Source organism: Musa acuminata, chromosome BXJ2-11 (genome assembly GCF_036884655.1).
Source record: "Musa acuminata AAA Group cultivar baxijiao chromosome BXJ2-11, Cavendish_Baxijiao_AAA, whole genome shotgun sequence".
NCBI classification, from domain to species: Eukaryota; Viridiplantae; Streptophyta; class Magnoliopsida; order Zingiberales; family Musaceae; genus Musa; species Musa acuminata.
In genome coordinates this window covers 25,359,591-25,372,625 of record NC_088348.1, presented here as the reverse complement: position 1 = coordinate 25,372,625, position 13,035 = coordinate 25,359,591, and the positions used below count along the sequence as shown (strand labels likewise).

General features: G+C 36.6%; 2 protein-coding genes across 2 annotated transcripts in view; both read left to right on the top strand.

Moving 5' to 3' along the window:
* LOC103971536 (protein MOR1) overlaps nt 1-5,046 on the top strand; it is a 35,123-nt gene extending 30,077 nt beyond the window's left edge. The window contains exons 44-54 of the mRNA XM_018820783.2: nt 2,137-2,259; nt 2,341-2,418; nt 2,495-2,653; nt 2,734-2,892; nt 2,988-3,085; nt 3,171-3,327; nt 3,415-3,531; nt 3,678-3,773; nt 3,875-3,946; nt 4,028-4,301; nt 4,458-5,046. Of these exons, the coding sequence (XP_018676328.2) occupies nt 2,137-2,259; nt 2,341-2,418; nt 2,495-2,653; nt 2,734-2,892; nt 2,988-3,085; nt 3,171-3,327; nt 3,415-3,531; nt 3,678-3,773; nt 3,875-3,946; nt 4,028-4,301; nt 4,458-4,714 (1,590 nt within the window). The 3' untranslated portion in view covers nt 4,715-5,046. The remainder of the gene's footprint in view (nt 1-2,136; nt 2,260-2,340; nt 2,419-2,494; nt 2,654-2,733; nt 2,893-2,987; nt 3,086-3,170; nt 3,328-3,414; nt 3,532-3,677; nt 3,774-3,874; nt 3,947-4,027; nt 4,302-4,457) is intronic.
* A 1,045-nt stretch (nt 5,047-6,091) lies between these two features.
* Nucleotides 6,092-12,526, top strand: LOC103971533 (ribulose-phosphate 3-epimerase, cytoplasmic isoform). The gene is made up of 8 exons (XM_009385569.3): nt 6,092-6,394; nt 7,097-7,101; nt 10,166-10,228; nt 10,328-10,434; nt 10,512-10,609; nt 11,117-11,209; nt 11,289-11,330; nt 12,161-12,526. Exons 1-8 carry the CDS (start codon nt 6,278-6,280, stop codon nt 12,314-12,316), a joined length of 681 nt encoding a protein of 226 aa, XP_009383844.1. The 5' UTR covers nt 6,092-6,277; the 3' UTR covers nt 12,317-12,526.
* Nucleotides 12,527-13,035: the final 509 nt, after the last annotated feature.

The window sequence follows — 13,035 nt, the reverse complement described above, 5'->3', positions numbered from 1 at the left end:
ACAACACTACAGCGAGAACGCCAAGAATCATCGCTCTGATACCAAATGATAAGACCCTAAGGTCTTATCGTGGAAAAAAGGGGAGAAATGGAAGAAAATGGGATGATCACTTTGAGGGGATCGGCCTCCTTGATCGCTTCGAGGGGATCGGCCTCCTTGGGTTTGTCATAACAAACTGGAATAATATTTCATTAATTGATTGATTTAAAGAAAGGGTTACATCACTATTTATAGAGTTCCACTTAGAGTCCACCAGGACTTGGACTCTTAATAATAATTAAATATTAAATAAATTTCTACCCGATTCTAATTGAACTAAGCAGACTCAATAAATAACCGAACTAAACTGACTCAATAAACATTATTCAAAAGCTCAGAAAAAGGGTCCTAACAATTAGATCCAAAGTTTTGTCTGTGTAAAGAACTCTGATTTGATGGTGGGTCATTTGAAAACAAACCAGAGGAACATGAAAAAACTATACAGTGATAATGATAAAACTTTATGAAAAATAGCATAAAATATGAGAAAAATGAAGATATTATATGCGAAAATGATTCGTTTATCTTGATATTTCACAAGGTGTTTAACTTAAAAAGTATGAAATTAAAATATAAAAGAAAAACATCTAAAAACTATGAATAATGCATGAAGAACTAGTCATGCTGTAATTATCAAAAAATAAATACGACACATATCATACAAATATACTATCATATGTATTCTATGATAATATATGTATGAGGCAATACAAAGACAAATAAGGAAAACGATTATGTGAAGAGACCATACTATGAATTTGAGACTAGAATTTGGATCCCACGATAGCCCTCTTATTATTACAATCATCCCTATACTTTTTTTCCTTTTCTTTTCACTCTATATCATATCCAACATACATGATTGTGGACAACAAACATTGCAACACTAATGAGAAAACAAATATGATTGTTTTAACAAATAGCAAATGCAATACTAGTGTCTCTTATTATGTTTCACAAAGGCGTGAGTTTCTTTTTATCATACTTTCGTCTATGCTTCCCTCTTGTTTTCCTTGCACTCATTTCACTTATCGACTCCTCTTTTTTTTTTTTAGGTTGCTTTGCATGACTCAGGCTTGATAGGCTAACTAGCCTATCAACTTAGTTTGGTTCAATCATTGGCCAAAATGCTTAAGCTAAAATTGAAAGTAGTATACTCGTTAGACCCTTATAAGTCAATCTTAATCTTGCTCACTTTCGATATGGGACTAATTGGGATGCTACGATCTCTTCCACTCAAGAGCTTGACGTTCTCGTCAAGGTTCAACATAGCTCAGATCAAGCTCTAGCATGGTGCATGTGAGTCGTAGCCCAATGGTGGCTCTACGTAACGAGTCCTCTGACTTCATCCATGGGTAGTCCTTTCCTACTTGAGCCTCCTCACTATGCCCAAATATTAGGTCGGCTCTGATACCAAATGTCATGACTCGGGCCTGATGAGTTAATTGGTTTATTAACTTCATTTGACCCAATCACTAGCCAAAATGTTTAAGCTGAAGTTAATAGTAGAGCACTCATCAGACTCTTGTAAGTCAATTTTAATCTTGCTCACTTTCGATATGGGACTAATCAGGATGTTACACTGCTAAATTTGTAGAATTGGTCAATAACAACCAACTCTGATTGAGAATAACTAATTATAGCTGATATTGATCAGTTTTTGATCAAAAGGCTGATAAATCATCCAAAATTAGATTAGTCTTGGATGATGCTAAGGTGTATCTGCCAATTGGACTTCTATTTCAGCATAACTCATTTGTTGCATCTTGAGAAAGCATTTCCCCCACGTACTTGTTGAATTCACTTCTGTTCAGTTTACGTTACATTTGGAAGGTTATTTAGATATGTTTATTATATTATATTTTCAGTTTCTTGATAGTTTATTGGTTCTTTTATGGTTTAAGATACATTCTTTTACTTGAACACTGGAAAGAGTTATCAGATTGACTAAAATTGGGCATGCACAAGATGGGTTGGATCAGTTCTGTTCTTAAGAATAACATATGCTACTTCAAATGATGCATTTCGTTGTTGTCATATTATCTGAACCTACTATATTTTGGTGCTTTTTCTTAGATATTCTTTACTTTGTTGCAGTCAGTTGAAGGTATGAAAGTTATATGCCATGAGCTAACACAGGTCACAGGTGACCCTGACAGCGGTTCAATTGAAGATATCGCTAAAGATGCTGATAGATTGGTCTCCTGCTTGGCGACAATGGTATTTGAACCTGTTATTTGTTATCCTCAGCTACAGATGTTACTGTTTTTCTGCTCATATCTCCAAGGTCAACTTATGCAGGTTCCTAATACCTTTAACTTCAGCCTCTCTGGAGCTTCTTCAAGATCTTGTAAATATGTGCTTAATACACTTATGCAGGTGTTTATTTTTCAGTGAAAATTTTTATTTTGCTTTTCAGTCTTGAACAGAATTTACGAGAGCTAGTTTTCTGCAGGCCTTCCAGATCAAAAAACTTGCACATGCTGTGAAAGAGAATACACTAGACAACCTGATCACTGAACTTCTTCTTTGGCTTTTGGATGAAAGAGTGCCTCTGATGGATGATGGTAGCCAATTATTGAAAGCACTTAATGTTTTGATGCTCAAAATTCTGGTTGGTATTGTGTCTATTATACTTGTACTTTGTCTTTTATTTTCCACTCGTTATATCATTGAGTATCTTTATTTGAGCAGGATAATGCAGAAAGAACATCATCTTTTGTGGTGCTAATTAATCTATTGAAACCTTTGGACTCCTCGAGGTGCTCATCCCCTGTATCTTCTGAAGCACTCATTACCAGGAATCAGAAGTTCTCAGATCTAGTTGTTAAATGTTTAATTAAGCTGACCAAGGTAGCATTTTAACAATACTTTGAAGCTCATACATAGTCCACTGCTCTTTTTTTCGTTTTTCTTGTCTTTTGCTTCATCCAAGGTAGCCATTACAGGTTTTACAGAGCACAATTTACGAAGTTGATCTTGATCGTGTTCTTCAAAGCATTCATGTATACTTGCAAGAACTGGGAATGGAAGAGATACGGAGGAGGTATATTTATTGTTTACTTGTGAATTAAGAAATTTATCAGTTATTTTGCTATCATTATATACTGATCCAATCTAATGTTACACAGGGCTGGAGCTGATGACAAACCACTTCGGATGGTTAAAACTGTTCTGCATGAACTTGTGAAGCTCCGTGGTACAGCTATAAAGGGTCACCTTTCTATGGTACCTATAGATACAGAGCCTCAACCTATCATTCTTGCTTATATTGACCTAAATCTTCAGGTAAAGTTAACAAAGTCGAGAAGCTTGAACCAGAATCATGTTTATGTGATTAGAGCTAGACTGATATATGACATGTTACATGTTCAGACGCTTGCAGCTGCTAGAATGCTGACTCCATCTGGTCCCATGGGCCCAACAAATTGGGGTGATACTGCTTCAAACAGTCCAACTCATGCAACACATTCAGCAGATGCTCAACTGAAGGTGTTCACCTTTGGTGCTAATGACTTCAATTCTTCAATTTTTTGTTTTGTATTTTTTTTACTCTGCAAGCTACAACTTAATTGACTGTAGTCTGTTATGTGACTTAATGACTTTTGATTTTCTTTTTGTTTCTTAAATTGCAATAGCAAGAACTTGCTGCAGTATTTAAGAAAATTGGTGACAAGCAAACTTGTACCATCGGACTATATGAACTCTACCGTATTACTCAACTCTACCCCAAGGTAAATACTTTAGTTAGAATATTCTGATTTTCATATGTTCAGGAGTTTTGTAACTCTTGTTCTTGTGTTATATATGATGAAATTCTCTAGTTATTTTATAGGTAGATATATTTGCTCAGCTCCAAAATGCTAGTGAGGCTTTTAGAACCTATATTAGAGATGGATTGGCTCAGGTGAGTATTTTCTTTCTTTCCTGAAGAGTTCCATCCTAGCACTGTGAAATGTGTTTTATTGTTTTGTTATCGTTCCACCAGATGGAGAAGAATGCAGCTGCTGGAAGGACACCTTCTAGTCTTCCCATGTCGACTCCACCTCCCTTAGCAACTCTCCCATCTCCAAAGTTTGGAGCCCTATCTCCTGTACGCACAAAGTCAATTAGTGCAAAAAGTGAAAGCATGTACTCTAATGTTGCTGTTCCATATGCGGAAGATGATGCTGGTGGGACAACAGCAGCTTTGAGGGGTCAAACTGATCCATCAGAGTTTAGGTCTCACTTAGGAGATGATCGCATGGACCGATATCCAGCTGGTTCTCTCTCTCTCTCTCTCTCTCTCTCTCTCCTGTGTGTATATGTATGTGTGCATGCATGTGTGGGTGACTTGGTGCATGCATGAGCATGTGGCTATGTATTAAGTTGGTGAAATGACTAGTAACTATTGTTGTCTGGTTATGAAATCTTGCCAGCTCCTGCAGTAACAATGGGGACTCTGGATGCCATCAGAGAGCGGATGAAAAGCATTCAAGCTGCAGCCGCTGCTGGCAGCTTGGATGGTTCAGCCCGACCATTAGCACATATCAATAGTAATGTGCTTCATGGAGTTGATCATATTGATGGGGAAACCCTGGCCCAGATCAATGTTCTTCCAATGGATGAGAAGGCATTATCCGGATTGCAAGCACGAATGGAAAGGCTAAAAAGTGGATCCCTTGAAATGCTTTAGCTGACGGTGTCACACTAGTACAGGTTATATAGACCAATGTAAACGACAACAGAGAGCTACACTTCCAGTTTTTTGGTGCACTAGATGGTGGGCTTGCGGAAATGTGGCCTGGTACAACCTGGTGCCATCTTTATGGTGATGGTACGTCAGGTGGTTATATTCATATATGAAATGATCGTACGTTTGTTGTTTATAGTATTTTTCATTGGTCCAATGTCACAGGGTGATTCTTTGACATGTCCATAATTTGTCTTGAAATCGTGTACATGCTAAAACTCGCTGAGTTCATTTGTTCAACCCACTATCCTTAGTTATTTTGCTGTTCTCGTGAATCACTGGTTTTCTTGTTTATGGGCAACTGAGTTTATTACGTTACATCAGTTATAGATTCCTTTTTTGTGGTTATTCGCCGGCCATCTGTTGGTCTGTTCTCCCTAAGTGGTGCTAAAATGCATTTTCCATTCCTCTGGTTTATTGATATTGGTTTGCACAAGTTAAATTCTGAAGAAATTGTTCAGTATTGTCAGGCATATTATCGAGACCAGTGAGTTAGTTTAGACCAACCAGAGTTTCTTGCAACCATCACAAAACTATTGCTTAACATATATAGCCAATTTCTTTGTTTCTTTTTTTCTTCATTTTGCTATAACCATGGCGGTTTAGTTTCATCTAGTCATCAAAAGAACGAGTCCATGTGCTTTTGTTTATAGGAGTATCCACATATCATCCCATAAATTAGTTTTCTTCCCACCACCAGTTGTGATCAGGATCAGTTTGTATTTTAATTAAAATTTTCATCTTCATGATAATTATTCCAAGTTCAAGAGTGAAATAGCACTTCAGCAGTTAGGACCTAATCCTCCTTTCTTCGCACATCAAGTAATAATAAAATAACAAAAAAATCGTATCGTAAGTATCTTACTATCGTGAAGTATCTCCGCACATCAAGTAATAATAAAAAATAAATATCCGAATTGGATGTAGGTAAATATTCTTTTTAATATTCTTGTCTCTTTTTTTGTTGCTCTGATCTTAGATCAATCCCATGGGTCACATGTTAATCACCGTAGGGATGGCAACAAATTGAGTTATTTTTATATATTATTTTGCTCTCTCTCGCTTGTTTGAAATATATATATATATATATATATATATATATATATATATATATATATATATATATATATATGTTCGTTCATTCGAGGAGTTGATTGGATTCGGAAATGGGTTCGGTAAGATTGTTGGGTAATTTAATGTGTCTTTCTGACAAACTAACTTTTCCTTGAACCCGGTCAATGTGCCAGATTTGGGTCAGAGGATTTTGGAGGGCAAAGCCGCCGTCGGACCCAACTCGGTCGATCGAAACGCGGTCGTAGCGCCGTGTCGTGCATATCTTTTTCTCCGGGTCTCTCTCTCTCTCTTGCATTCTCGTCACCTAACACGATTGATTGCACGCAGTTGAAACACCAACCGCGGATCTCTTTTGCGGCAAAGAGAGAGAGAGAGAGAAGAGAGAGAGAGAGAGAGAGAAGAGGCAGACAGACCAGAGGAAAGAAAGTACCGATGGCGGTGGTGGCGAAGATTGCGCCGTCGATGCTGTCGTCGGACTTCGCGAATTTGGCGTCGGAGGCCGAGCGGATGCTGCGTTTCGGAGCCGATTGGCTTCACATGGACATCATGGTACGGGGTTCCCCGGTCTCGCTTCTCATCATCTTTGGTGCATATTGGTTTGCCTTCGCTTCTTGAGAATCTGGGATTCAAATTGATCCCTTGATTTGGGCTAGTTTGGGCCAACGCATCGGATTCGGCTGGCGATTGTCTCTAAGGAGTTGATTTTGGAGATCAGGTTGTGAAAGTTCATCTTTTGGTTGACTTGGTAGGGCAAACATTGGGTCTAGGTTCTACCACCGGATACTTGAACGAACCTTAGTATCCTTATCCCATTGTGGTTATCTTAGTTTACTGCCAAAAAGGCGCAACTACAACACGATATCTTTAGTGGTTCTTTAGGGTGTATGTCAAGACTTGAGTGTTAGATCTACTCCACCTACATTTATCAATAATTTCCATGTCATTATTAGTGTTATAGACTGGTTTTTTACGTCTGCCATCTAGTTGCTAGTAACCAACATGAGATGTCTTGTTGGCACGTGGAGTAAAGGCTTAGATTTTGATGCACTTAATTTTTAATTTATATTATTATGACTCTTGATTTTTCTTTCAATTATCTTCTAATAATCTTTCTACTCTATTTTGTTAATTGGTTTTTAGATTTCAAACTCTGTCCATCACATTCTAGATATGTTCTAATTCAGCAGCTTGAACATTTTGTGCCTTGTGGTATGCTTGATAAACTGATATAGACTTTTATGCTTTTTGCAGGATGGGTGAGTGATCTTTTTCTCAATGGTAAAAGTAGCATTGTGAATTTTGGCACCCAAAATGATATAGGAGCCTTCTGCATTAGGTTTTTGCTCATCAAACATTGCTATCTGATGCTTTAATTAGTTCTTAGTTATTATAGAAATCTCTCGTGAGATAGAACCTTAATAGTCTCCTACATTTGTTTCCTCTTCATTTTTCAAGATGACTTCCTTTAAAATTGAGAACATACCTCATCTGTGGGAGTTCCATGCATAAAGAGTAATTTTATGCCCAAAGGCATGTAAAGTGGAGGAGTCTACCAGATTTAATATATTGGTGGAAAACAAAACTTTTGACTATTTAAGAAACATGACCGATGCACAGGAAATAGTTCAACATACTTTTGTATATTGTCTGTGGTTCTTCATAAGTTTATAATTTGTTCTTTTATCTGATACACACAATACTAGAACATGTAGGAATTTGATTTAACTGACCATTAAAAAAGTTGCTGAATAAATAGTTGTTGGCTTTTTTGCCTCAAGTCCAGCCCAATTCTTCTGCTAAATGGATTCTAGTCTTGGATTCTTCTGCTAAACTGATAATGAGCCCCAATTATTTCATGACATTAATTCTTTGGATTCTTATTACTTTTTGATCTTTGACTGTTTTGCATTATTTTATTATCAATTTTCTGTTGCACTGATGAATACACAAAATGAGATATACCATGACAGATATACAATCAGATACAACCATTGGGTAGAGACACATTGCCCTAAAGAAAGAACAAGTTTTCTATAATTGGACACCATCATATTATGCTGTTCATTCCATCATAAATTCTGTACGCATATTTTCTATTGCATCTTCCAACAATTCATCTTCTTTTGTTAGATTGATAGTTCCTCTTCAGCAACTAGTCATCATTCTTCCTTTTGAAGCGAAAACTCACAAAGACCATCTCCTTTTTCACTTTTAATAAGGTAATCCAACTTAAGGTGTTGACACTTTGTTTGCAAACTAAGATATTAACTGCCTCTGTGGTTGTGACTTTTCAGTCCTATATAATTCAACTTCCCATCCATAACATATCCAAATATGCTTACTTAATACCTTCTTTTCTGAAACTAGGGTTTTCTTAAAAAGTGATTCACGAACCCACTTGAACTCCTGCATTAGTGATTGTTGTCCATAGACCTGATTGCATTACCCATATTTGATACCGATACATGATGTACAGTACATTTCTATATAATGTGACTGCCAGTGCTGCATATGTAGTCACCTTAGCTGACCAAACCTATTAGTTGACCAACCTCATCTAGTAGACTATAACATTAATGGACAATCTATTATGATGCTTAATCTACACATTAATAGTTTATATTAACATTATGTTGATTTGATTCACTTGTAGAGAACAATTGTTACCGCATGAGGCGTGATTTTTAAAAGTATGTTAGGGTATAAAATATTGCAATTGTTTTCTTTTTCTATGTTTTGGTTAGATATGTCTGATAGCATAATTCATGATAATTTATCATGACATGAATACGATGAATTTGAGAGAATGCAATGTAAGTTAATAAGTCCCACTTCTGATGTGGGACTAATCGAGGTGTTACAATTTCCCTCGCTCAAGAGCTTGATGTTCTCGTCTATTAGCTCAGATCAAACTCTAGCATGGTTAGTCCATCCACATGTAGTCCTTTCCTACTGGAGCTCCCTTAACATACCCAAATATTAGGTCAGCTTTGATACCAAATGTCACGACCTGGGTCTGATGGGCTAATTGGCCTATCAATTTCGTTTAGCCCAAACTACTAATCAAAATGCTTAAGATGAAGTTGATAATAGTACACTCATCAAACCCTTATAAGTCAATCTTAATCTTGCCGACTTCCAATGTGGGACTAATCGGGGTGTTACAATCTCTCCCACGCAACTATTGTGATATAACACGCTCATTAGTTCCACAATGAAAATGGGCAAGACTAAGATTGACTTATAAGGGTCGGATGAATATACTACTATCAACTTCAGCTTTAAGTATTTTGCTCAGTGGTTTAGGCTAAACGAAGTTTGTAGGCCAGTTAGCCTAGTAGGCCTGGGTCGTGACATTTGGTGTTAGAGCCGATTTAGTATTTGGATATGGTGAGGGGGCTCGAGTAGGAAATGACTACTCGTGAATGGAGTTAGAAGGCTCATCACGGCGTGGAGCCACTACTGGGCTACGTCTCACATGCACTATGCTAGGGTTTGATCTGGGTTATGTTGGGTCTTGACAAGGACGTCAAGCCCTTGAATGAGAAAAATTATAACATCCTGATTAGTCCCACATAAAAAATGAGTAAGAATAAGAGTGGCTTATAAGAGTTTGATGAGTATACTACTATCAACTTTAGCTTAAGTATTTTGATTAGTGATTTAGGCCAAACGAAGTTGATAAACCAATTAGCCCATCAGCCTCAAGTCGTGACACTAACTTTCTGAACGTTTACTTGAAGTGCCATCCTTCATTCATCGTTTTTGACATTCCTTATCATCATTTATTATCAAGACACTTTGAAAGATACAAATTTCTAATAGTTATTGGTGTTTGACAAGCTAAATTTCATGGGTCTTGTGCATGAGAGTTGAGTCCCAATGTTGATATTTAGGCATGTGTACTAATTGTCCAACACTGTGACTTAGGTGAAGTTTCTTCATAAACTGAGCAGCAATAAGATTAGGTTTTCCAATTATGAGAAAAGGTTGCCAATCACAATTTAACAATCATAATACACATTAAAATTAGGTATTCTATTATTAAAAATTGCCAGGCCATGTGTTCCACATATTGGAACCAGGATGGCTATGCGCATAACATAGCTTAGGATTAGTTGCACAGAAATTAAGTGGAAGGACTCTCTCACACTTGTTTTGTTCAAGTATCTTGAGGCACAGCATGAGATGATAAGGCAGGTATATATTTCCTCGACCAGCTTATTTGATATTTGAGACATGCATTAGTATGCATCAGATTTTGTTACACCAGGCGAAAAGCTTATTCTTTCATACTATCTTTATTGCTCACCTTCACAGGCACTTTGTCCCCAACCTGACAATAGGAGCTCCAGTCATCGAGAGTTTACGAAAACACACCAAGTATGCTTACTTTTTTTACTTTCAAGCTTCTTGTATGCTTCAGTTTTATTATTATTGTTAGAAATATTTGCTGATGTAATGGCTTTCATCAATTCCCAGGGCATACTTAGACTGTCATCTTATGGTTACAAATCCATTGGATTATGTAGAGCCATTAGCAAAAGCTGGCGCTTCAGGCTTTACATTTCATGTTGAAGTGGCTAAAGGTGATATGAAAATTCATTTCTTTTAGCTGCAAATCAGTTTTTATCTGGGTTCAATTTCTTACACAATAATTCTGTAGACTATTGGCAAGATCTCGTCCACCAAATAAAGGTGAAGGGCATGCGGCCCGGTGTAGCTTTGAAGCCAGGAACTCCTGTCGAAGAAGTTTATCCATTGGCAAGTTCTCGTAACCAGGGTTTCTTAATCTCATAAATCTGTTTTTCCACAGTTGTCGATAGTTATATTTGCTACCTCTGTGGTTGGTTGTAGCTTACAAAGTCAATTGATACATGCATGTTTTAGTATATATTACACACCTTAATATATAATAAAGTCTATTGATACATTATACTGCTGTGTTAGTATATATAAGCACCTTAGTATGATGAATAATTAGTGTAGTTATGTTAAAATGTATGGCAAAAGAAAGAATTTCAAGATCTTATATACCGGGATGTCCTAGGAGTCAGATAGATATCAACCACATTAATTTGTATTTGATGGCTTAGGATTAATATTATGATAGAACCCACAAGTCTCACTTTTTCCGAATGATGTCGTTATCCCACTACGTGAATCATGAAGATGACCATCTGAAACTATGGTCTACTGTACATGTTTCCATGTATTGATTGGTTATAATGAAAGTAACGATAGCCATAGTTCTTTGTATGTGTTTTGTAGGTGGAAGGAGAAAATCCTGTGGAGATGGTCCTTGTCATGACAGTGGAACCTGGCTTTGGTGGTCAGAAATTCATGCCTGAAACGATGGATAAGGTCTATTTACTTTCTTTCTTTCATACTGTTATTAGTTATTGATTTCGTTGCATCCTGGTTGATCTTCTTGATTAATCAGGTGCGTGCATTGAGAAAGAAATACCCTTCCCTCGACATAGAGGTAAGACAGTCGTCAACATATTTTAGTAAGTGCATCATGATCTTTATCAACCATGCTTGATAATTTACTTTTTATCTCTTAGTAGTTTCTGGTGCCTTATTGGTTCTGAATAATTGTATCTTGGAGTAAGATGTATTTATCATCAGCATTACTAAACTTGCATCTTGGAACATCCATTATGGATTTATGATGCTTCATGCCTCAACCAGTATATTTCGGAGGTCAAAGCAATCATGTGTCAACTTAAGAATGATTTTTAACATTATGTGTGGATGGAATATGGCCAGAATGAGGAATGAGCATACATAATCAACCGAAAAAGTACAGTTAGTTCCAACTAGTTCTGTTTAATATATGTAGGAAAGGATACTACATGTTTCTTTCGAGACAACCTGAGCACAATTGACCTTAACACGATCTTATTTTATGATTGTCCATGTCATAGATTTAGTTAAAATAAGAAAATATTTACATGGAGTTAGAAATAACTTGTGTTGGTAATATATTCATCATTTTAACCAGTAACCCTAGTTGTAGCTGAGTCTAGTTTCAGTAAATTATGTTTTACCTGCTAGGTTCGATTGGTGGGGTGGAAAAGAGAGGATTTCCTAGAAACTTGTTCAACTCGCAGTCTGTTTTGAGGTTCCATTATAAGATAGGAAAGATGTTTATTTCTTAAGCTTGTCCGTAAGCAGGATCGAGCCGCGTTCTGTTGTCAATTTTCATGCTTGAGAAGCTTGTAATTTGTCATTAGTCACCTTCGTGGTATTTCAGTATGTCTCAGTCTTAATCCTTACAGCCTAGTTATATATATTTTGTTTGTACCAAAGGTGGATGGTGGCTTGGGTCCTTCAACCATTGATATGGCGGCTTCGGCAGGAGCAAACTGCATCGTAGCAGGGAGTTCAGTATTCGGAGCAAAAGAGCCAGCAAATGTCATATCTATTCTAAGGAAGAGTGTACGAGATGCTCAACAGAGCAGCTGAGAAACTTTGACCTCTCCAGTTATGCTTCTATTTCAGATATGATGGATCAATCATAATCAGTTGAAAAAGGAAAATAAGAGTCCATTGGGTATGCCTTTGATGTGAATCTGAGTATTTAGTTGGATTGTTGAAAAAGAAACAACAATTTTTCGATGTAATTTTGGTTTCTGCAGTACCAGTAAAGTCTTTTTCAGTGTTGGTAATGATCCATCCCTCTTTGTTTTTTCCTCTAATTTTGGTTTCTACAGTACCAAACTTTTTATGGACATTTTCGTTTTACGCACAAAAAACGTCCTAATTGAGTAAAACTGAAAAAGGAGGCAAATTGCAAAACTAAAGATTTTTTTTCAAATAATAAATGTTAATATTTAATCTTTGTTATTTATTCTTTATATATATATATATATTATATTTATAATTTTTTTGAGTTCCTTTTCTTTATATATATATATATATATATATAGAGAGAGAGAGAGAGAGAGAGAGAGAGAGATATGAAGGCGAGGAAACTGGAATCATAGAAAATTCTTTTTGTAAGATACAAGACAACCATGTTGGCTTGAATAATAAACTTGAAGTATCCGTAGTTCAGAGGATGTAAGCCAGAAGACACCAAGCACACATGCAAAAGATTTAGACCCAACATTTGGCATCACAAATTTTCTTGAAATTTCAGATCCAGTTTCAATAAAAGTGTCTCAACATCTTCCACTACATTA

What these genes read in the sequence shown, in the direction of transcription:
- LOC103971533 (XM_009385569.3), top strand. Translation starts at nt 6,278, where the DNA reads ATGGCGGTGGTGGCGAAGATTGCGCCGTCGATGCTGTCGTCGGACTTC. An exon ending in AGTTTACGAAAACACACCAA is followed by an intron (nt 10,229 to 10,327) that starts GTATGCTTACTT and finishes ATCAATTCCCAG; the next exon opens with GGCATACTTAGACTGTCATC. An exon ending in TGCCTGAAACGATGGATAAG is followed by an intron (nt 11,210 to 11,288) that starts GTCTATTTACTT and finishes TTGATTAATCAG; the next exon opens with GTGCGTGCATTGAGAAAGAA.